The 24,155-nt window shown below is 50.1% G+C and overlaps 1 protein-coding gene and 1 long non-coding RNA gene across 3 annotated transcripts; one reads left to right on the plus strand and one right to left on the minus strand.

Moving 5' to 3' along the window:
- Positions 1-7,930: 7,930 nt before the first annotated feature.
- Positions 7,931-20,679, minus strand: LOC123594238. Its single transcript, XR_006710717.1, has 4 exons — positions 20,557-20,679; positions 12,564-12,565; positions 8,137-8,141; positions 7,931-7,941 (listed from the first exon to the last, which is right to left on the minus strand). It is a non-coding gene; the product is annotated as an uncharacterized LOC123594238 (long non-coding RNA).
- On the plus strand, positions 14,832-18,129 carry ZCCHC12 (zinc finger CCHC-type containing 12). 2 transcript variants are annotated; one of them, XM_045470979.1, is made up of 4 exons: positions 14,832-15,108; positions 15,460-15,512; positions 15,739-15,869; positions 16,294-18,129. In XM_045470979.1, exon 4 carries the CDS (start codon positions 16,396-16,398, stop codon positions 17,602-17,604), a length of 1,209 nt encoding a protein of 402 aa, XP_045326935.1. In that variant the 5' UTR covers positions 14,832-15,108; positions 15,460-15,512; positions 15,739-15,869; positions 16,294-16,395; the 3' UTR covers positions 17,605-18,129. The 2 variants fall into 2 exon arrangements, with proteins under 2 accessions (XP_045326935.1, XP_045326937.1); XM_045470981.1 differs by lacking the exons at positions 14,832-15,108; positions 15,460-15,512 and adding an exon at positions 15,558-15,577.
- Positions 20,680-24,155: the final 3,476 nt, after the last annotated feature.

Raw genomic sequence — 24,155 nt, forward strand, 5'->3', positions numbered from 1 at the left:
AATAAAGTGCCGTAGGCAGGGATGTTGGGGCTGGGAGGAGACCCAGAAAAAGCTTTTGAGGAAGGGGTTAGTTGATCTGCAGCTTGAAGTGTCGGTAGAACGTGAACAGATTAAGAAAGGGGAGCATCCTTGTCCTGGGAGGAGTTTGCGTAAAGTCACAGATGGCGGCGGCGGCAGGGATCGTGGGAGGAAGATGGTGGAGATAAGCAGATGAGTTAGGAGCTTAGCTGAGAGGTGGTGAGGATCCCCTGTGCCAGAAACATTGGAGAGGAGAGCTCAGGTCTGAACTATTTTAGCGGTGGACTCACCAGGACTTTGTGAACGGACGGGCGATGTTCAAGATGCTATAGAGAAGCAAAGGCTTGAGTGGGGGGTGCGGGATGGGGTGGATGAGAAATATGGATTCCATCCTGGACATGCTGACTATGGATTGTTGGAGGGAACCACTGGGTCATGATTTCCAACAGGGTTGGAGGGCACCCGGGGTGGCAATGAGAGGCAAGCTTCAAGAGTCAGGGCCGTGGGAGCCGGCCACTTGGGAAAGACCAATGGCGTCACCCCCAGAAGAAGACACATTGTAAGCCTCTTGGCACAGGGTGAAGAAACTCCAGATCCGAGCTTGCCACGGGGCAGTCGGGGGATGGCAAGCAAGACGTCAGGGTAGAGAGAGCGCTTACCGGCAACTTGCAGCTTAAGAGTGATACAGTGCCGCCATCTGGGGGCTGCGTGTGGAAATGGTAATGGCAGCTTTGTGAATGCCACTTAGTGAGAGGGGACATTATTTTGGCGCCAGTGAAACCCCTCCTCTCAAAACCCTTTTGTAGGTCTTCCTTGAAGCCTTTTTAGCCTGCCTCTATTTCTTTGCCCCTGATGAAGAAAACTATAGGGGCACGTGTTTTCTAGTACCCTGTCTTTCCAGAAGGGTTTAACCCTTGACAGCAGACTACTTCCGGTCAGCTATGGCATCCTAGCGCTGCATTGAGATCTTTCCTGCTACTGCTGCTGTCCTATAGCTACCGACCAAGGTTCTGGCTTGGACCACAACTCCCTGCTGGGCCCACCAAATCCCTTGTTTTGACTGAGTCACGGGTTGGCTTTGACTCTGGATACTAGAACAGCCTTCTTTTTGCCTCCAGGGGCACCGCTGACTCATTGATGTTTTCTTTTGCCAACCTCCTTTTCCGGAGTGGAACCGGGTCTTCGTCTTTTCATTCATTCCTCCGAGAAACATTTATCGAGTGGCCCCGGTGTGCTAAACACTGAGGCTACGTTAGGGCGAAACACAGATGCGGCCCGTCAGAACAATTGTATGACAGTCTAACTGTAAAAACAGGAAACAATCGTATGAAATGTGATCACTGCTCTGAGGGAAAGGTTGAGGATGCGGTGGGAGCGGGTAGCCGGGGAATCTGACCAAGTCTTGAAGGGTAGGTAGCAAAAGCTTTTCCAAGGATGCGATATTTAGGCTGAAATTTGAAGGATTAGTGAGAATTAGCCAGGAGGTAAAGATTCTGAAAAATATGAACTCCACAAGGCTTAGGAAAGAAGGAGCCATCATTCTGGCTCCTGTGTCTTCTGGAATGCTAGCGCAGTAGGGAGATTCAACAGCTTTATACAGACAGTCCCTGGGACAGTCTGGAATCTGGAGTTGGCATGTCAATTAAAGTGACAAGTATGGGTCTAAAATAAAAATAAAAATTACAGTAGCAATAGTCAGGGGTGCCTGGGTGGCTCAGTGGTTAAGTGTCCAACTCCTGATTTCGGCTCAGGTCATTTGTGGGTTTGAGCCCCGCATTAGGCTCTGTGCTGATACCGCAGAGCCTGCTTGGGATTCTCTCTCTCATCTCTCTCTGCCCCTCCCCTGCTTGTGCTCTCTCTCTCTCTCTCTCTTTCTTGCTCTCTCTCTCTCTCAAAACAAACAAATAAACTTTAAAAAAAAAACAACAATCAGAAAGGTGGGAAACAGAAATAGAGACCCTCCCCACCAAATTCCAAATTAGCCTCCCCTTTTTGGAAAGGAATACATACAAGTAGATAAAGACATACTAATATTCTTGAAGTCTTAAAGTACTATGTTCTAAGAATTGAGCCAATTTTAAAAATCTCCACGTACACTCACTTGAACTGGAACATAATGTCTTAAATATTCAGATCAGAACATTAGATCTGAACCAGAGTAAGATGTCAAAACCTACTCGAACTTCAGATTCCTCATCAGTAAAACAGGGATAATAATAGCAGCTACATCCTTGGGTTTTTTGGAGACATAATGGAGTTCACACTTGCAAAGCACTCTAAACCAGTGCCTGACTCATAGTAAGCACAAAATACACGTTAGTGTTATTATTTCAGGGCTGACCTGTTCATAGAACTTTCAGGTCGATGGAACACTGAGGTTGCTTTGACACCCTGCCATGGAAAAAAACCAGCTACTCCAGCCACACAAAAAGCCAACCCTGAAGTGGTAAGTGAAAAAAAAAAAAAAAAAAAAAAAAAAGCCAAGTATGTTTCATTAAGTTACCTGGTTTGCAGAGGGACACAGGGAGCTATTCTGCAGCTCCTCTTCCTAAGGGATCTCATCTTCCCTCATTCCTGACAGGTAATCTAGTCTCTGCCTAAATACCCCCAGCAGCAGGGGGTTCTCTATTATTGGGGATATGTCATTTCATTCACTGATAGCCAACTCTCACTTTTTAGATCAATCTTTCCATTCTAGAGTCAAAAATCATATTCCTCGCGGATCTATCTACTTGTTAATCCTTCTGCCCCCGGGGGAAGGGAAGGGAACAGAGAAAGTTTCCCACACAATTGGCAACAATGGAACAGGACGCTACAGTGCAATAGTGTATCACTGTTAAAATTCCTGAATTTGATCACTGTGCTGTGGGCCATCTCTGAGAATGTCCTTGTCCTTGGAAATTACCCGCTGAAGTGCGAAGAAGAAGAGTGGAATGATATATGCAATAGTTCTGCAAGTGGTTCCGAAAAAAAGAACATTAGTGTGTAAGTAGTGAGAGAGTCCCAAAATATTCAAAACTGGTGGAATCTGGATAGACGGCGTGGGAGGATTCTACGTAGTAGTCTGGCAACTATTCCGTAATGCTGAAATTATTTCAAAACAAAAAGTTCATTAAAACAATCTTCCCTCTTCCATAGGAGAGCTCTTGAAAGGCTTTGAGAACAATGATCACATTTATCTGATGCCACTTTTCTCTTTCACTCACGTGTTCGTTCGTTCGTTCGTTCGTTCGTTCGTTCATTCACCCTTCGACAAAGATCGATTAAGCATCTGCTTTGGGCCAGGCCGAGAGCGGGGCACTGTGGATACAGCAGAGGAGATAGTCCCTTCCACCGGCTCTCATGGAACTTGGGGGCACTTGGGGGAGACCAGGGGTAATCAGCAAGAAGTTCTATTCTTTCTGCCTGGGATAGAATTGTAAAGGAAGAATAGAGATGGTAGTAGGAGGGAGCCCACAAGCAGGTTCTGAGCCTAGCCAATGGCCCCAGCATCTAAGGTCATAGGGATGCAGAGGGCAGTAAGCCAGAGAGATTAGCACTCCTTTATGAAAAATCTGTTGGCCGAGGGGAAGGATTTGTGAGCCCAGGTGAACAGCCTCGGACAAGCATTTGACAAGTTGTTCCATCTGTTCCCTTAAATGTCACAGCGCGTTGAAAAGAGATTACCTGGATTTGAATGACAGCTGCTGTGTCCCAGTGATGTAACTGTGAAAGAACTGGGATAGCCTCGGTCCCTTGGTGCAGGTTGGAACCGGTCAATGGTAGGCGTCTTTAGCCCGCTCATCACAAAGCTGGGGACTGTCCCAGGTCCCAGAGCCCCAGCGGCACCCCTGCCTCTGCTCTCGCCCCCATCGATCCCAGGACCTTTGCCACACACACAGTGGAGCTTGGGTTTGGGTTGTGCCTAGAAGAGTCCTGAAAACAGAGACCCCAACAGGAACCAAGGCAGTTTCTGTACTAAGATGTGCCTTATAGCTTAGATAGCTAGGCTTTGGAGTTAGATGGACCTTTTTTTCGAAACGTGACCTCACCTAAGCTGTGTTACCTTAGGCTCCTTTCTTAACCTCTCTGAGTGCCCGTCTCTATTAAACGTAGCGGCCCACGGGCTAGGGTGGAAGATGAAGGGAGTGTGTAAAGCGGATGCGAAGCCCTTGACCCGATGCCTGGGACTTTGGAACCGTCAATAAATGTTTATTCCCCTCCACCTCTTTTGGGCGGAGGAGGCAGAACCAGTCTGAGCAAGACTAACACGCCTTGAGGTTTTAAACAGGAGGTTTTAAAATGCAATTTTGATCTTTTCATGGAGCGACAACGCGTGGAAAACAGAACAAAAACAGGCATGCAACAGAGACTCAGACTTTACAAGGATCACTGCCCTTAACCTTCACAGTAACATCGGAGCCGGATGCAATGATACACTCTGTTTACAGGTGTGGAAACTGAGGCACAGGAGGATTAAGAAACTGAGAACTCAGCGACAGACGCCCAAATGGAAGCTAATTGGTCCGGCGGAGCCTGAGGGGCACCACAGAAGCCCTCTGCAAGCCTCTTTTCATTCAAAACTGCTCTCTTTCCCCAGGGGTAACCACCACCCTGACTTTTCTGGTAAGCTCTCCTTGCTTTCTGTTAGTTTCATCATCTCCGTGTGCATGTCTAAGCAATACAGTCTCCCCTGTGTTTGAGCTTTGTGTGAATGGATCTGGGCCATACATTTTTTTTTAAAGATTTATTAATTTTTGAGAGAGAGAGAGAGAGAGCACAAGCAGGGAAGGGGCAGAGAGGGGGGCGGGTACAGAAGATCCGAAGCGGGCTCTGTGTTGATGACAGTGAGCCCGATGTGGGGCTCGAACTCACTCACGAGCCGTGAGATCAAGACAGGAGCCGAAGTCAGACGCTCAACCGACTGAGCCACCCAGAGCCCTGCCATAAATCTTCTTTTTTAATTTTTTTTAACGTTTATTTATTTTTGAGACAGAGAGAGACAGAGCATGAATGGGGGAGCGTCAGAGAGAGAGGGAGACACAGAATCTGAAACAGGCTCCGGGCTCCGAGCTGTCAGCACAGAGCCCGATGCGGGGCTCGAACTCACGGACCGTGAGATCATGACCTGAGCTGAAGTCGGACGCCCAACCGACCGAGCCACCCAGGCGTCCCAATCTTCTTTTTTAAAAACCGACTTCTTACATCTGACTTTGGCCCCACATTGGGCTCTCTGCTGTCAGCACGGAGGCTGCTCCGGATCCTCTCTCTCCCCCTCTCTCTCTCTCTGCCCCTCCCCCATGCGTCTCTCTCTCTTTCAAAAATAAACATTAAAAAAAAAGAATTAAAAAAACCCCAGCTTTGAAAAAAAACCCAGCTTATTAATGGCTGATTAATATTCCATTATATATATACTTTATATATGCATTATATATACACACACACACATTATATAAATATATACATATAGGTGTATGCACACACACTACATATTCTTTATTCATCTGTGGACGCACACTTGGGTTGCTTTCCTATCTTGGTTATTGTAAATAATGCTGCATTGAACATAGGGGTGCAACTCTCTTTTTCAGATTAGCGTTTTCATTGTCTGTGGCTAAATACCCAGAGGTGGAATTGCTAGGTCATGTGGTAGCTCTATTTTTAATTGGTGGAGGAGCCTTCATACCGTCTTCCCCGGGGGTTACTCCCATTTACCTTCCCATCCACAACGCGCGAGGGCTCCGTTTTCTCCACGCACAGTGGAATACCACTCAGCCATTAAAAAGAATGAGATCATGCCATCTGTGACAACACGGATGGACCTAGAGGGCGTTGTGCAAAGTGAAAGCAGTCCGAGGAAGGCAAATACCGTACGATTTCCCTTCTCTGTGGAATCTGAAAAACAAAAACAGGCAAACAACCAAATGGGCTCTTAAACACAGAGAACCAACTGGTGGCTGCGGGCGGGGAGGGGTGGGGGGATGGGCAAAATAGGTGAAGGGGGGCTCAGAGCTACCAACTTCCGGTTATAAAATAAATAAGTCATGGAGTTGAAGAGCGCGGCACAGGGAAGACGGCCAACAGTATTGTAATAACATCTGGATGGTGACAGTTGGGGACCACCCTAGTGGTGAGCACTGAGTACCTGAAACCCATAGAGTCTTGTACGTCACCTATACCTTCAATAATAAAAGCAAACGTAAGCCACTTATGATTTTTAAAAACACAGATGTTAAAGCAATGTAAAAAAAAAAAAAAAAAAAAAAAAAAAAAGACGAGAAATAAAAATGTAGAATGTAGGGGGCGCCTGGCTGGCTCAGTCAGTAGAACGTGCAGCTCCTGACCTCAGTGCCGTGAGTTCAAGCCCCATGCTGGGCGTGGAGCCTAGTTGAAAAAAAAAAAAAAACAACAAAAACGTAACTAAATAATAAAGACAAATAAATGACAATGAAAAAATGAAACAAAGACAACTTTATTGTGATACGCCGCACGCTCATACAATTCATCCTTTTAAGGCGTACAATTCAGTGGCTTTTAAAATATTTTCAGAGCTGTACAATCATTGTCACAATCGATTTTCCGACATTCCCATCAGCCCGAAATGAAACCCTGTACCCGTTAGCAGTCACCCCCTTGCCTCTCCCTCCCTCCCCTCCCCAGCCCCTGGAAACCATTAGCCTACTTTCTGTCTCCTTGGACTTGGCTATTCTGAACAACTCCTGTGAATGGAACCGCACGATATGTGGCCTTGGGTGACTGGCTTCTCTTACTTCGCATGATGTTTCCAAGGTTCATCCGTGGATCAGTACTTTATTCCTTTTATCCATCCATCAGTTAATGGGCATTTGGGTTGTTTCCACTTTTTGGCTATTGCTTATAATGGTGCTACGGACATTTGGGTACAAGTTTTGATGTGGATATATGTTTCCGTTTCTCTTGGGTATTCACTGAGGTGTGCGATTATTGCACGGTATGGTAATTCTGTATTCAACCTGTTGAGGAAGTTCCTGACTGGCTTCCAAAGTGACTGTATCATTTTACCTTCCCACCAGCGATATTTGAGCACTCCACCCCATATCCTTGCCAACATCTGTCATTGTCTGTCTTCTTTATTATAGACATCTTGGTAGGTATAGGGTGGTCTCTCATTATGGTTTCCATTGGCATTTCCTGATGGCCAATGATGTTGAGCATCTTTTCATGTGCTTATTGGCCATTTCTGTATCTTCCCTAGAGAAATGTCTGTTCAGATCCTTTGCCCATTTCTAACTGGATTATTTGCCTTTTTGTTATTGAATTATAAAGGCATTTTATTTATTCTAGATATAAGTCCCTTCTCAGATATACAGTTTGCACGTATTGTCTCTCGTGCTGCGGATTGTCTTTCCCCTTTCCCGGTAGTGTCCTTTGATGTACCAAAGTCTACTTATCCATGCTTTCTCTTCTTGCCTGTGCTTTCATGTCTTAGAAGTTTCTGCCTAACTCAAGGTCACAAATATTTATTTCAACTATGATTTCTTCTAAGAGTTTTTAAATTTTAGCTCTTGTATTTATTTTTTTGTTTTTTTTTTCCATTATCGACTTTGTATTAATGTTTTGCTTATTTTTTTATGTTTCAAAAATATGTTTGCTTATTTTTTTATGTTTCAAAACGTTTATTTATTTTTGAGAGACAGAGTGTGAGCAGGGAAAGAGCGAGAGAGGGGGAGACAGAGGATCAGAAGCCGGCTCTGCACTGACGACAGAGAGCCCGAGATGGGGCTTGAACTCCCGAACCGTGAGATCATGACTTGAGCCGAAGTCAGATGCTCGCTTAACTGACTGGGCCACCCAGGTGCCCCTTGTATTATTTTTTTTTTAAGTTTGATTTATCTCAGTAATCTCTACATCCAATGTGGGGCTCTAAGTCACAACCCTGAGATAGAGAGTCTCATGCTCTTCCGACTGAGTCAACCAGGCACCCCATAGTTTGTACTGATTTTTGTCCATGGTACGAAGTGGGGGTCCAACTTCATTATTTTGTATTTGGACACATAACCGTCCCCGTGTCATTTGTTGCACAGACTGTTCTTCCCCACTGAACGGTCTGGCGCCCTTGTGTCGAAAGTTGACCGTAAATGTCTGGACTTATTTTTGGACTCTCACTTCTATTCTATTCTGATCTGTATATCTCTTCTCATGCAAGTACCACACAGTCTTGATCCTGTAGCTTTTTATAAGTTTTGAACCTGCGAAGGGTTAATCTTCCAGCTCTTCTTCTTCAAGATTGTTTGGCTATTCTGGGTCCCCTGCACTTCCACGTGACTTTTACCACCAGCTTGTCAATTTCTACCAAGAAGCCAACCAAGATTATGATACGGATCACGGTGAATGTGTAGATCAATCTGTAGGTCACTATCTTAGCAACATGAAGTCTTCCAATGTGTGAAAATAACGTATCTTTCCATTTATTTAGATCTTTCATTTCTTTCAGTGATCATGTGTGGTTTTCATGGTGGGAGTCTCACACTTTTCAAATGTATTCATAAATATGTTCTTTTTTGAAGTTACTGTAAATGGATTTCTTCATTTCATACTTGGATTGTTCATTGCTAGTGTATAGAAATACAACTGAGTTTTGTATATCGATCTTGTATCTTACAACCACGCTGAACTAGTTTTCCAGTGGCTTCTGTAGGCTTTTCTTTTTTTTTTTTTTAAAATTTTTTTTTTCAACGTTTATTTATTTTTGGGACAGAGAGAGACAGAGCATGAACGGGGGAGGGGCAGAGAGAGAGGGAGACACAGAATCGGAAACAGGCTCCAGGCTCCGAGCCATCAGCCCAGAGCCCGACGCGGGGCTCAAACTCACGGACCGCGAGATCGTGACCTGGCTGAAGTCGGACGCTCAACCGACTGCGCCACCCAGGCGCCCCATTCTGTAGGCTTTTCTATATACAAAAGCATATCATCCACAAATAGAGATCATGTTACTTGTTTCCAATGTGGATGTTGCTTATTGCTTTTTTCTGCCCTAATTTCCCTGGCTAGAACCCCCATCTCTTAGGGTTGCTAGACCCAATTCTAACTTGGGGTGGGGGCTGATCCCCCAGTGAACACCAAACAATTCTCAGATACCACCAAGGTGTCAGAGAATTCAACTTAATTCTGACACTGTCTACCCGGAGGTGGCATCAGACGCCATAGTTAAAGGGCTTAGCCTTACAGGACAGTCCCCCACCCCCACCTCAGATGCCAGTCTCAAGCCCAGGCTGTTACCTGTGCTTCCATCTGGCTACACGTTGGAGGTTCCAGCGACCTTCTCCTTATTTATTTTTGAGAGAGAGTGTAAGCGGGGGAGGGGCACAGAGAGGGAGGCAGAGGATCCAAAGAGGGCTCTGCGCTGACAGCAGTGAGCCTGGCGGCGCGGGGCTCGAACTCGCAAACCGGAAGATCATGACCGGAGCTGAAGTCGGACGCTCAACCGACTGAGCCACCCCAGTGCCCCTCTTGTTTGCTTTTTAATATCCGCAAATGGATACTTAACTCATTAGCTTTTGGCCTTTCATCATTGCTAAAAGACACTTTTTCCTTCTAAGCACTGCTTTGGCTGCATCCGAAGCAGTTTCGATGTCTTTTCACTGTTGTTCAACTACAAACGTTCTGTGACTCCACTATTGCCTTTCTAATACCCAGCTTTTTCAGTTGTCTTTTGTAATTATTGATTTGTAACTTCTTTGCATTATGATCAGATTCCAACTTTTTGAAATGTGGCTTGCTTTCCGGCTTGGGACATGGTCACGTTTCATCAACCTTGTGCACGTGTATTCTGTGGTTGTTGGTTGCAGTGTTCTATACAATGGCTGTAAGCTCAAGTTATTGATTATGTTGTTCAAAAATTCTATATCCTTGGAGACCCTTTTTATGTCTCTTGGACGAAGTACGGGGTGGGGGAGACCTCCCACTCGGATTATTGTATTTGTCTATTTCTCCTTTTAGTAAGTTAACTTCTCCTTTATATATCTTGAGGTTTTGTTATAAATGCATAATAATTCCTGGTGAATTGAGTCTTTTATCATTAGGAAATGTCTTTCTACATCTCGAATAATGCTGTTCGCTTTTGAAGTGTATTTTGTTTGAATATCTCTATACAAGTGTTCTATCGCTTATGTCATTGTTCGGGTGACTTAGCTCTCCCCATCTTTTTATGGTCAACCTATCTGTATCCTTATATGTTGAATTTGTCTCTCTCAAACAGCATACAGATGTACTTATTCAGCCTACTTGAAAATACTTGAGCGTTTAGCTCATAAACATTTATTTATTTATTTAAAAAAATTTTTTTAACGTTTGCTTATTTTTGAGACAGAGAGAGACAGAGCATGAACGGGGGAGGGTCAGAGAGAGAGGGAGACGCAGAATCCAAAACAGGCTCCAGGCTCCGAGCGGTCAGCACAGAGCCCGACGTGGGGCTCGAACTCACGGACCGCGAGATCATGACCTGAGCCGCAGTCGGACGCTTAACCGACTGAGCCACCCAGGCGCCCCTTAGCTCATAAACGTTTAATAAAATCATTGATATATTGGGGTTTCAAGCTACCATTTTATTTTGTGCTTGTATTGGTTCCCCCTGAGTTTCTTTTGCCTCTTCTTTCTTGATTTAAAAAGAATTGACTTAAAAGGAATTTAAAAAAATTTTTCGGTTATTTTCCATCTCCACTAGTTCGAAGATTTACATCCTGTTGTTGTTATTTTAATAATTACATCCTATTATTGCCTACATACATAATTACCTTTGATAAAAGTCTAGATCTAAGTACCTAAGTCGCTTCCGATGTGATACAAGGCCCTTAGAAAACTTGAACTCCATTTACGCTGCTTCTGACGTCTTTTCTTATCGTAAGGTCCTTGCAAGTTTCTTTTTCCAAAAACAGAATGGACGTTTGTGTGATTCCTTCTTCCATCCGTGTTCACTCATATTGCCCACGTACTTTCCCTGCTCTCCATTCCGTCCTGCGTTTCCTTCTTCTAAGATAATTTTCCCCCTGAAGTACATCCTTTAGAATCTCCATTAGGGCAGTCTGCCGGTGGCAATCTCTCTTAGTTTTTCTTTGCCTAAAAATATCTTGCTATCACCCTCTCGTTGAGTATTTCCATGAAAAGATGCCGCCCTCGGGGTCTCAGCTTAGGCTGGGGAGGGGTCTCTCATAAGCGTCCCGCATCCGGGCTTTGGCTTCTGATGAGCCAAAGAGCTCGAGCGTGAAGTGTCTGTAAGCCTTCAGCTACTTCGATGGGAGAACAATGTCTATTTCAACAGGGCTGCTGGAGAGGCTTAAGTGAGATAATGGATGGAAAATTCCTGACAGAGAGGAGCAAAGCAACCAAAGGTAGCTATTATTGGTTCAACCGAAAGTTTTAGTTCCTAACCATCAACTTTTCGAAAGTTTATGCTTTTGCAATTGGAAAATAAAATGCGGCCCCCCTTAGAGCCACCAGAGCCTGAATCTTTGCCATTGGAAGTGGCCCCCGACACCCCAAAACATGCAGCCAGAGATAAGGGATGTTCAATAACCGACTGGAGCCAGCTTAGCCACCCTCCTCCCAGGTCTGCATGGAAAGACCCTCTTTTTGTTCTCAGGACCCAACCCAGGCACCTGGTACACAATCCATTTCTTCTTCTTCTTTTTTTTTTAATGTTTATTTATTTGAGACAGGGAGAGAGGGGCAGGGAGAGAGGGAGAGAGGGGCAGGGAGAGAGGGAGAGAGAGAATCCCAAGCAGGCTCCACGCTGTCAGCGTGCAGCCAGATGCGGGGCTCGATCCCACGAACTGCGAGACCAAAACCAAGACTTGGGGGCTCAACCGACCAAGCCATCCGGGCACCCCCTCACACTCCGTTTCTTTTCAGCAATCTTGTAGAGCTCTGAGGTCTAGTCTTTGTCTTTTCTGATGCCGCCAGGCCCGGCTGCAGATCACCTGACTTGGTGATGAGACCCTTCAAATTCGGAAAAAGAATCTGCTGAGAGGCCAGGGGCAGATGCCGTGGTCCTGGGGGGGCCAAAGGAAGAGTGTGAAGTTAGCCCATAAGCTACTGCTGGCCTCAGCCCTGGGTCTGCAAGGTGACCAGCCTGCCTTCTCCCCACCTCTATCACCCCATCCTACTCTATCCCGTCCACAAGAGACAGGCCACAATCCTGAGATGGAAGGTGCTTCGCCTCCAAATCTGGATTCTATACTTTGAGGAATTCTAAATACTAAGGTTGGAAAGAAGAGAACAGAAAGGGCAGGAGCGGGGGCGGGGGGGGGGGCCTGGGTGGCTCTCAGCCGGTTAAGCATCCGACTCTTGATTTCGGCTCAGGTCACGATCCCACTTTGCCCATGTTCTCTCTCTCTCTCTCTCTCTCTCTCTCTTTCTCTCTCTCTCCCCCTCTCTCTCAAAATAAATAACTTAAAAAAAAAAAAGAAAGAAAGCAGAAAGGAGCAGGTGAAGTACCTTGAGTGCTAAAGAGGAACCCAACAGTAGCTTGAAGGGCACCCCACTGTTGACTCACTTCCAGCCATCACCAGTCACGAAAAAGCAACAGCAACTGCTTTGTGCGTGGGCCGTCCACTCGGGCAACGCATGCCCCCAGCACCCTGGCCCCCGAAAAGTCCCAAGTGGGGAAAGGAGCCATGCTGTTCCAGAATAAGGGGAACGAGGGTGTTACGGGCTGAATTGTGTCCCTCCAGAGCACACGTGCGGGAGCCCTGGCCTCCGGTACCTCAGGACGTAACTGTAGGTGGAGATGGGCCCGTAAGACAGGTGACTGAGTCAGGATGAAGCTGTCAGAGTGGGTCCTAGTCCAATCTGACTGGGGTCCTTAGAAGAAGAGGACATTTGAAGGTGGGAGCAGGCACACACAGACCCTGTGAAGAGGCAGCAAGAGTGCAGCTGTCTGCAAGCCAAGGGGAGGGACCTCAGGGGACACCAATCCTGTGTGCACCTCGATCTGGATTCCTAGCCTCCAGACCTGTGAGGAAATAAATGTCCCCTGTTTGAGCCACCGGCTCTGTGGCCCTCGGTTATGGCAGCCCCAGCAGTCTCGTACGTGGAGCCACTGACTTCCGACCCATTCACTCCGGACAGACTCCCTTTCACGGAGTTGCTCCTTCTCTGAGGCCAGTGATGCCCAACCCGGCAAAGGAGGGGTCCGCTCAAGAGCTCACAGAAGGGCGACCTAGAATGCAGTCCTCCGGTTGAGAAATGGAAGAGCTCCATCACCGGCAGAGAGCTGTGGCTCGGGCGGGGGGGGGGGGGGTCTAGGCGAGTTGCGTTGGGTGTTAGTCCTCATACTTCTTCCTCAAGTACAAAATGAAGGAGAAAGGTTGGAGGCGGGGTGGTTTTTTTTTTAATTTTTTTTTTTCAACATTTATTTATTTTTGGGACAGAGAGAGACAGAGCATGAACGGGGGAGGGGCAGAGAGAGAGGGAGACACAGAATCGGAAGCAGGCTCTAGGCTCCGAGCCGTCAGCCCAGAACCCGACGCGGGGCTCGAACTCACGGACCGCGAGATCGTGACCTGGCTGAAGTCGGGCGCTTAACCGACTGCGCCACCCAGGCGCCCCAAGGCGGGGTGGTTTTTAACCATTACTGGACCACAGGCCCATCTAAACATGTGCAAAGCTCTGGACTCCGAGAAATATAGCATCTGTATTAGTTTCTTGTGGCCGCCCTAACTAATTACCAACTCAGGGGCTTAAAACAATTTATACTCCAATCGTTCCGGAGACCAGAAGTTCAGCATCAGTTTCTCTGGGCTCAATTCAAGGTGTGGGCAGGGCTGCGCTCTGTTCTTTGCCTCTTCCGATTTCCGGTGGCCGCGGGCACTTTTGCCTGTGGCCACGCCACTCCAATCCCTGCATCAGTCTTCAACATCACCTTCTCCTCTTCTGTTTGCGTCAGGTCTCCCTCTTCTTCTGTCTTACAAGGACCCGAGATTGCATTGAGGGCCCACTCAGATACTCCTGGAGCATCTCCTGCCGGCGAGATCCTTAATCTAACCACATCTGCAAAGACTCTTACTTTATGCAAGGTTAACATCTGCAGGTTCCGGGGATTGGGACTTGGTATATTTGGGTGGCCATTATTCAGCTTCCTACAGAGTCCAGAATCTTTGCATCCAATTTCAGGCAGACCGTGGACCCCAGGTAGGAGCGTCCGCTCTGGAGCTGCATTTCACCCAAGATATGCTATAAACAGATACGTTGGAGGCAGGTCCATTTACTAATTCACCATCCTCCTACATCCTCTCGGGATGAACTACAGCGACTTAACAAAAATCACACCCAGCTCTTGTCCTAGTCGATCGGAATCCCCCGGAAGCGGGGCCCGGGAATCTGCATTTCTAACCAGCTCCCTCCTCCCCCCCCCCCCCCACATGATTCTCATGCAGCCAGACTTGCACCCATACCTTAGTGAGTACTGGTTAAGGGCCCGGATGCCCGAGTGCCTTCCTTGTGACATGGACACGCTACCACCTCCTTCACAGTAAAAGAATTGTGTAAGTCTATTTGCACAGAGCAAGCGCTGATGCTTTTTTTTTTTTTTTTCCTCCCTTCCCCCTATACAAAGGTGAGCCGCTTTTATTGTGTATTTGATTAAGATCCCATTCGGTGTTTAATGCGCCGGCCCCAAGGCGCGGTGTTGAGCCAAGAGCGGAAAGAGGGAGAAGCGGGCAAGAGTCGCAAACTCTTCCAGGCCAGGCACCGAAGCGGCCTTGGACGCCCGCTGGCCCTTCTGCCCACCTCACCCCGCCCCCCTCGGGCCCATATTTGCATCCGGCTCAAGACCGCGCGGGGACCCGCCCCCGCGCCCCGCTGATTGGCCGCGCCGGCTCTTTCGTCAAGCTCTTTTGTCTCCGTGGGCCGAAGATAAAAGCAGCGGCGGCTGCCGTGGGAACCGTGCTGTCTGGACTCAGCTACCCCTCGCTGGTGGCGGGGGGCGCCGTGCGGAGCAGCTCCGCGGGCAGCTCCGGGTCGCTTAAGCGGCCGGGGACGTGCCCGTCCTCTTCTCTCGCAGGGCCGCGGAGACCGGAAGGCGGCATCCGCAGCTGGCAAGGCCCGAGGGTCCGCAGCCCACCGAGCCGAGCACAGGTAAAGAAAGGGGGGCGCGATTGCCCGGCGGCGGAGAGAGGAGGGGCACCGGTCCCGGGTGGCTCCCCGCCTGGGGGAACCGGGGACGGCGAGGCGGGGGGAGGAGCACGCCCGTGGACCGGCAGCGCTGAGGGTCCAGGAGGTGGGGTTGCGCTGGATGCCGCCTAATGGGTAGGATTTGCCTGGATTGAGCGGCGGGGCCTTTTCGGGGAGGGGGGACAAAGGGTCGGGGTGGGGGGAGGGAAGGATGGCAAGCTGTCTGCCTTGAACCCCCCTTGCATCCCTTCATCTCTTCTGGAGAGGGCTGTGTGGGTGTGCGTGCTCAACTCCTATTCCCTATCTCCGTGGCAGGCCATCAAAGCCGAATCCGAACTTGAATTCTGTGCGGCTGATTGCAAGAGCTGGTAGGCCGACCACTTCCCGGGGGAAATGTAATGCGGTGGGGGTCGCTTTGGCTTGTGCTCAGAAGGTGGGAGAGGGAATTTTCCGCCTACCCACAGCGGAGGCAGCGGGGAGGGGGTGGGTGGCGGGGGTGGAGGGGGGAGGAGGGAGCGGGATGAGCGAGGAGGCTGCTCCTGACCCTTCCCTTCCCTGCCCTCCGCCGCGGCCGCGCAATCTTGGCGCCCGGAGGTCTCGGATCGGCGACCCCCCGGTGGACAAAGATCGGCTGTTAGCCTGGAGACGAGCTTTCTCGCGGAGGCCACCGGTTGCAGAAGCTGGAAGTGAAATAAAGGCGCGCGCGCGCCCGTTCCTGCGCTCCTGTAAGAATCTGAGACAAAACCGGGGCGGGGGTGGGGCGGGGGGACTTTCAGAAGGGGGTGTGGTTGGGACCTGAGACCAAGAGGTTAACGAGATCTTATGGATTCCGACAAATCTGTGACCACTGTGCTCTATTTTGAGAGGCCAATATCAGCTTCCATACACACGATTACACTTAGAATTAGAAGCAACAGTTGCCCTCCCTCCTGGACTGGCTGGATGTGGCCGTAAAAAGCACCCTGCTTACACCGAGACACCGGCTGGCTCCGTGAGGTTGTAATCGCCAGTCTCCCAGAAGATATTTTTAGGGAGGTGGGCATATATAAGATGCATTGCAGGATATGCAGGAAGAGAGAGAGTAATACGACTGCAGCCAATTCCCATATTAACTACTACCCGATTTTTTTTTCTTCTTCTTCTTTACAGCCCCTACTGAGATAGGAGAGTCCCCCAGCACGCCTGCACATTAGGCTAACCCACAAAGCCTGAGCGTCTTGTTCCATTCGGACACCCCGATCGTCATCAGTCATGGCTAGCATCATTGCGCGCATGGGTAATAGCCGGCGGCATAACGCACCCTTGCCGCCATGGGCCCATTCTATGCTGAGGTCCCTGGGGAGAAGCCTCGGCCCTTTAATGGCCAGCGTGGCAGAGAGAAATATGAAGTTGTTCTCGGGGAGGGTGGTGCCAGCCCAGGGGGAAGAAACCTTTGAAAACTGGCTCATCCAAGTCAATGGGGCCCTGCCGGATTGGAATATGTCTGAGGAGGAGAAGCTCAAGCGCTTGCTGAAAACGCTTCGAGGCCCCGCCAGGGAGGTCATGCTTTTGCTGCAGGCGGCCAACCCCAATCTAAGTGTGGCCGATTTCTTGCGTGCCATGAAATTGGTGTTTGGAGAATCGGAAAGCAGTGTGTCGGCTCACGGTAAATTTTTTAACACCCTGCAGGCGCAAGGGGAGAAAGCCTCCCTTTATGTGATCCGTTTAGAGGTGCAGCTCCAGAATGCTATTCAGGCGGGGATCATAGCTCAGAAAGACGCAAACCAGACCCGCCTGCACCAGCTCCTTTTAGGGGCCGAGCTGAACGGGGACCTGCGCTTTAGGCTGAAGCATCTTCTCAGGATGTATGCAAATGAGCAGGAGCGCCTCCCCAGTTTCCTCGAGTTGATCAAGATGGTCAGGGAGGAAGAGGATTGGGATGACACTTTCCTTAAACAGAAACGGCCCAAAAGATCCGAGTCACTGGTGGAGAGGGCCACCAGCCTGATGGCATTTCAGGGCTCCCCGCAGATAGTGGTCGGCAGTCCCGACTGCAACGTGATAGAGATAGATGATGCCCTCGATGACTCAGATGAGGATGTGATCCTGGTGGAGTCTCAGGACCCTCCACTGTCATTCACGGCTTCACCACTCCCCAGACGCAGGGCCAGACCTCGGGACCAAGTGCTAGTCATCGATTCCCCTAGCAGTTCCCGGGCTCAGTCTCCTTCCACCAGCGGGGGTTCTGGGCATAAGAATGATGGTTCTAGGCACCTGCGTAGAACCAGGAAGCGAAAACACACAATCCGCTGCTCCTACTGTGGCGAGGAGGGCCACTCAAAGGAAACCTGTGACAATGACAGCAGCCGGGCCCAGGTGTTTGAGAATCTGATCATCACCCTGCAGGAGCTGACCCATACAGAGGAGGAGGGACCGAGAGAGGCCCCTGGCCAACAAGATGACCCTTCTGAGCTGCAGTGAGCTGGTGTCCCCTAGCCTTAAATGAACCCTAACCCATATTCTGAGTCCAGCAATGGGACAACTGGGGAGGGGCGCTTCTAATTGCATGAATCCACAAAGCAGCTTTCCTTTGGGAGTGGAGTAGAGAGGGTCTTGAATACCAGCACAGTGGAGGGAGACAGCCTGACCTCTGTCCTTGCTTCCCCAGCCCCCCTGCCTAAGGGCCTGTTTTCTTTGTGTGCGCTCATTTCCTCGCTGGCTCTGTTCTCTTTGTGAAAGTGGCATCATTCATTGTTAAATCTTCCAACAAAGGAAAGTACAAGAAAGTAAAGTACAAGTTACCCCCAGCTCTCCACCCCGATCTAACCGTCGTCATCCCTTTGATGGACGTCCTTCTAGATACTTCCCTATACCCGTGTACCCAGATAGATGTATGTATAGATAAAAATGATCACATAGAAATGCTGTTCTATAGTCTGTATTTTTTCACCAAATGATATATGTCGTGGGCTTCTTTCTATGTCAATAAATATTTATCAGCATCGATTTTAATGTCTCTGTTACTCTTTTAGGGAGAGGTAAAGGGAAAAGGAGCAACATAGCAGAAAGCTATACAGGGATGGGTTTGTACCCCGAGGTGGGGTTTTTATCGACCTCAATTTGCAGAGGGAAGGGAAAAGGGAAGAAGGAAGAAGAGAGGGCTGAAACCGTTCCCAAAGGTAGATGGACGGAGCCCCTTACAACGGGCCTGCGCCTCGGGTCAGACAAGCCAGGCTACGGTGCCCGCTAGTTGGATAGCAGTGGGGCGGTGCTTTCTCTACTGGATTCAAAGGGGTCCGGTGCTGAGGTACTAGCCCCAAAATAGGGCTCCCAGGGGCACCATTCCTGGTCACTTTGAAGAAGAGCACATCTTCCTCTGGGTGCATCCCTGGGATTGCTGTTGCTGCTGCTACTTGTGGACATCCCGGGTCACAACCGGGAATGTCTCCTGTGGCCTGACGCCACCCTCTCCTCACCACCACCCCCCCCCCCCCCAGCCTCACTCCCCGGTGAAGGAAAGGAGAGAGCAGAGCCCAGCGCCGGGAGCGTCATGGCTTCCCCCCATCAGCCCTGAAGTGATTTGCTGGAGGACAAGGGCGCCCGAGGACTCCAAGCTAACCCCCTCCTCACCGCAAGAACTGAGACTCGCTGGGGAGGGATGAGAAGTCATCTAGCAGCCGGGCACCTGCAGGAACCCGGCCATCAGAAAGCCGAGAGGCCCCATACAGCATTTTAGTGAGTGGACGGCACTCATGGGGGAGGGAAAGAAGGGGCGGACCCTCCTGGAAGCTGGCCTGGCCGCCCCCCCCATCTCCTCCTCTCATATTGGAGGGTGGTAAGCGAGGACGTGGGTGACCTCAGCCCCTGAGGGTCCCTGTGTTTTGCGTAGGTGCGTGCGTCCCTATTTCTGTGAGCAGGCCGAGGCGGGGGGGGGGGGGGGGGCATGATTGCATTGAGGGCTGTGTGCCGAGAGGGAAATGAATGCGCAGATCCGAGGGCCCCGGGGAGTTGGTCGTACATCAAGTAGGGACTTCACAGAGCTGAGAGGGTAGCGTTTGCAGCAGTGGGAGATGGTGCGGGGGGGCAGAGAGAAGCACAGGGGAGAGCGGGTGAGGGCGTGATGACCAGGAAGACAGGGAGCTGACAGCCACAGGAAGCCTGGTGGGAATCGCAGGTTCCAGGGGATCCTACAGAACTCTGGGCTGTGCTGTCCTAGCAGGGGCGGAGGGGAGGTTAGGGGCCCAGGGAGAGGTACTGGGGTTTTAATTAGGCTGGCGGTTGATGACAGCTCAGTGGGGATGACGAGCTCCGTAGGGACACAGGGCTGCGGGCTGAGGCCCCGAGGGAGCAGGAGAAGCCACCGCAGCCTTCCCTGGGCTGCCGTACTCAGAGCCTGCCTTGAAGTACTTCTCTTTCCAGAAAGAGCCCCTCAGCCCCTCCCAGGCCTCTCCCTCCTGCCCCATCAATGACCTCACAATCTGACCCTAAAACCCTCCATTCCAACCACCCACGCTCCCCTCTCAGAAGTGGTGGTGGTGGTGAGGGTCGGAGGCTCAGCCTTCCGTGCTCCGCCATCACCCCTCCCCCCATCACCCCTCCCCCACCCCACGCCTCACACCCCGAATTTGCCTTCAGCCTCAGCTTTCTTAACCCTCATGTGCAGAAGGAGACTGGGAGAGCCTCTCTGCCTCGGGATCCTTTAGCTGACAACTGGCCAGGAGAGGGCCCCCTCCTTGCATCCCTCTGGGGCACCTCTGGGAAAGTCACCCCTATCTCTCCCAAGCCGAAGAGGACCCCCTCCCGACCCCAGGCAAGTGGCAGCTCCACTCAGGCCCCGCAAAACCACTTCACAGTGTATGTAGATTTTTAACCCTTAATTCCTTGCTATGCCTCCCTAAATCACCCCTTGGGAGGTCTCTACCTAGATTAGAATATCAGTCCACCTCTGGATCGTTCCTGCCCCCCCCCCACCCCGCCCCCCCGCTGACTTCACTCTATAAACACTTGTTGAATATTTGTCCAAAGACACAGCTTGTGCTGTCGTAATTTCTTTCTGGCACCAGGCAGAATAGAAAGACGGAAAGAAAAATCCATACATTCGGCCCATTTCGCGACCCTCCTTTACACCGGAGTCAGTGTGGGGGTCCGGTGTAGACCTCTGCTTTGAAAACCTGTTCTGTGATCCGACCTGGTTTCCTCCCTTCCCCGCCCCTCCCCTCTGCCATGTAAATTTGAGATTGTCTAAATTTTCATTTCACCCACCTGATGTAGCCTGACATTTCTTTTTGTCTGTTTCATTTCAAGAAAAGCCAAGAGATACATATTTTCCCTGATTAGAAGACATGGAAATGACACCTGGGCATTCTGATCGGCTTGATGAGGTTGGTTTCCAAAAGGCTTCACTTGAAGCTATAGGCTAATCTGCATTGATACGATGGAGCTAGAGAGTCTAGCGCTAAGTGAAATAAGCCAGAGAAAGACAAATACCATATGATTTCACTCCTATGTGAAATTGAAGAAACAAAGCAAAGGAACAAAGGGAGGGGGAAAGAGACAGAGAGTAGAGGCAAACCAAGAAACAGACTCCACTATAGGGAACAAACTGATGGTTACCAGAGAGGCGGGGGACGGCGGGGGTGGGGGGAGGGGGAGAATAGGTGACGGGCATTAAGAATGCACTTGTCCCGATGAGCACCCGGTGACGCATGGACGTGTGGAATCACTCACTATATTGTAAACCTGAAACTAATGTTACGCCGTGTGCTAACTCACCGGAATTTAAAGGAAAACTTAAAAACAAAAAAGAAAGCTCTTTATTGCTCTTTTTGTCTTGTCAGAAGAAACCGGCCTCTGAGTGCCCTTTTGTGTTAGATCTCCCTCCTTCTTGGCATTCTCTCCCTTTGGTTTCCATGACACCCTTTTCTCGTGGCTCCCCCCTCCCCGGTCTTGTGGTTGGTGCCACTTCTCCGTCTCCTTGGCCGAATCTTCGTCCTCTCCTTGATCCCTCCACCATAGTCATAAAAATAAAAATCCTGACAACCGTGATTTATGAAGAGCTTACCGAAGTCCTTTAAATGCATTAGCTCTTTTAATCCTCTTGTTAACCCCCTAAAGTAGGCATTACCATTAGCGCGCGTTTCAGACAGAGGAAACAAGCTGGGACCTTAAGGCACTTGCCCAGGGGCTTGCGGGTACTTGGTGGGGGAGCCGGAGGTCAGACTCCGGGGTCAGGGGCACTTGCTTCTTTAAGGTCTCAGCCGGCCTGTGATCACAACTCCGCGCGGCTGTGATTGGCTGCGTATGACCTGTGAGTAAACGGGGAGGTTCGAATACTCAGGAGAAGACGACCTGCCTTTCCCAGGTGTGCCCTGTGTAGGAGCCACTAGCACAGGGCCGGGCCGGGGTCGGCCCTGGGGGTGGGGGTGGGGGTGGGGGTGGGGGTGGGGGTGGGTGGAGGGGTGGGGGGGTGGGGGTGGGGGTGGGTGGAGGGGTGGGGGGGTGGGGGTGGGGGTGGGTGGAGGGGTGGGGGGGTGGGGGTGGGTGGAGGGGTGGGGGGGTGGGGGGGTGGGGGTTGGGGGGGTGGGTTGGGATATGAAAGGCTGTCGGCACCATGCAGACGGGGCTTACTTAGTGTTGATGGGGCAAGGTGACAGTCTGAAATGCCTGAGAGTTTAGTGATGATGATGGTGATGACATGGGGGGGGATAAGGGAACGTTTATTGAATGTCGAGATGGACTTCTAGTTTTACTTGTTCCCCGGGGAACGTCTTCTTTCCCTACCTGTCAGAGGCATGCGATCCTTGGAGATTGCTTGAGACCAGCCATGCCTTCCTCTACCCAAGCTGCTCCCCTGAGCAGCAGGCGGGGGTGGGGGGGGGTGTGGGGGGAGCTCATCCCCGAGGGCCACAGAGGCTCCCCAGTGTGTGGTGGGAAGGGGACATGACTGAGGTCGGAGGAGTCCTTTACAATCCGGGTGACCCTGAAATCCTGTCACTACCGGGTATCTCAGGGGCATCATAAAAGGGAGCAGGGCCGGTCTCAGGCCTCCCGTTGACAGGATGCATGGCTCTCCAGCCGCAGCCTCTCATCTCAGACCAGAACTCACAACTTCTTACACACGGTCTCTCGCAAGCACTCCTACAGGTAGGGACTCTGTCCACTGCCCCTATCTTACAGACCAGGACGTCGAGGCCCACCCGGTTATAGTCACTTGCCAAGATGAGACAGCTTGTAAGGGCTGGAGCTGGAATGGAATTGATCTGCCCCTCCCCAGAGCCAGAAATCTTTCCTAAGCTGGAGGAGTCCTTCCTAAGGTAATGGGTACAAATGATCTGATCATTCTGTTGGCCGCATCCTGAGGTTGGATTTCTTTTCCATTTCTTCCTTCCTTCCTTTCTTTTTTCTTTCCTTCCTTTTCTTTTCTTTCTTTCTTTCTTTCTTTCTTTCTTTCTTTCTTCCTTCCTTCTGATAGAAAGAGCATGAGTTGAGGTGGGGGAGAGGGGCAGAGGGAGAGAGAGAATCTTAAGCAGGTTCTATGCTCAGCACAGGGCCCGATGTGGGGCTCGATCCCACGACACTGGGATCATGACCTGAGCCAAAATCAAGAGTCGGACGCTCAACCGACTGAGCCCCCCAGGCACACCAGTGAGTTTCCATTTCTGGACCGTCATATTCATGATTGAAACTCTGCACGGTAGGACGGCCTCAGTCTCATTTCTTTTATTGAACAAGACAGAAAAAAAAAATGATCAGTTCAGGAAACTTCCTTCTAAGAGCCTGAAACCATCTTCTCCTCGTATTTATTTTTATATCCAATTTCTGGGATAAGATACTAAAAATAACAACCTGTTGGTAAGGATGTGGGCAAAGAGAGTCTCTCTCGAATTGACACATTCTTTCTGGAAGGCCAAGTGGGAAATGTATCAAAGGTGGAAATAGGAAATCCCTTGAATGGGGCAGTCTAACTTCCTGAAACTGACGCTAAGATAATAACTGAACAAGTGTAACAAAGGTTATGAACCAAGATGTTTACCCTAGCCTTTTTGGGTAATAGTGGGAAAGCTGCACACCAGTGGAAAGACCAGGAGTAAGGTTTGGCTGAAGAAATTAGGCTCCTCCCTTGGACTGCGATGCCGGGCATCTAGAAGCCCGGGTGTGCCTTCACATCCTCGGGCCTGAGCGGACAAATGAAGTGTGGCCCCTCTGGGGAAGCGCTTTCAAAGATCACCAGTCGGCTAGGTCATCTGTGTCATCTTTGACTCCCAATGTGTTGTCCCATCAGGCCTCTTCATCTGGCAAAACTCTTGTCCAACTTCTAATACCATTTCCCCCGGCACTCCCTTGGGTCAGCTTTCCCTGACTCCACTCAAGGTCATTCTTTATATCTCAGGTAGCACTTAGCACTTTGCCGTAATTGCTCGTATAATGATCTGCCCTCCCCTCTAGGCTTATAACAACCCTGGTGCCTGGCGGTGTTGTTTGGGTATCTTGGTACAGAATCCAGGCACGCTCCCACGTCATGTGTTTGCTCTGGCGGTTGGTACTGGCCCTTCAGATGTCCCCGTGCCTCGATCCCTCATCACGTTCAAATGGCACCTCCTCAGTGAGGCCCATTAAAGGCAACGCACCTGGCCACCAGCACCCTCATACCCCTTCCCTGCTCTATTTCCCCATCACATGCCTGTCTTCCATGCTACACAATTTACTGATGTATTCTATCAGTCATTTATTCCTGTCTCTCCTTGCTAGAGTATAAACTCAAAAGCATTTTAGCTTGCTTAGTTCACTGGTGCCTCCCCAGCTAGAACACTGCCTCTCATTACGTGTTCGTAGCTGGAATGTAGCTGGAACGACGCGCCTGGCACACAGCAGGCGTGCACGGAGTGGCCGCCTTTGTTCTTTCTGCCCTCCTTGAACCGCTGCTGCCGGGGAAGAGACAGGGAGAGAACGGTGCCCATCTGCCTAATGGACGGGATAAGGAACCTGGGAGACATTCGAGATCGGTTGCTTGCTTCTCTCTCCCCCCACCCGGG

Source organism: Leopardus geoffroyi, chromosome X (assembly GCF_018350155.1).
Source record: "Leopardus geoffroyi isolate Oge1 chromosome X, O.geoffroyi_Oge1_pat1.0, whole genome shotgun sequence".
NCBI classification, from domain to species: domain Eukaryota; kingdom Metazoa; phylum Chordata; class Mammalia; order Carnivora; family Felidae; genus Leopardus; species Leopardus geoffroyi.

Coding starts and splice junctions, on each gene's coding strand:
- ZCCHC12 (XM_045470979.1), top strand. CDS start 16,396: ATGGCTAGCATCATTGCGCGCATGGGTAATAGCCGGCGGCATAACGCA.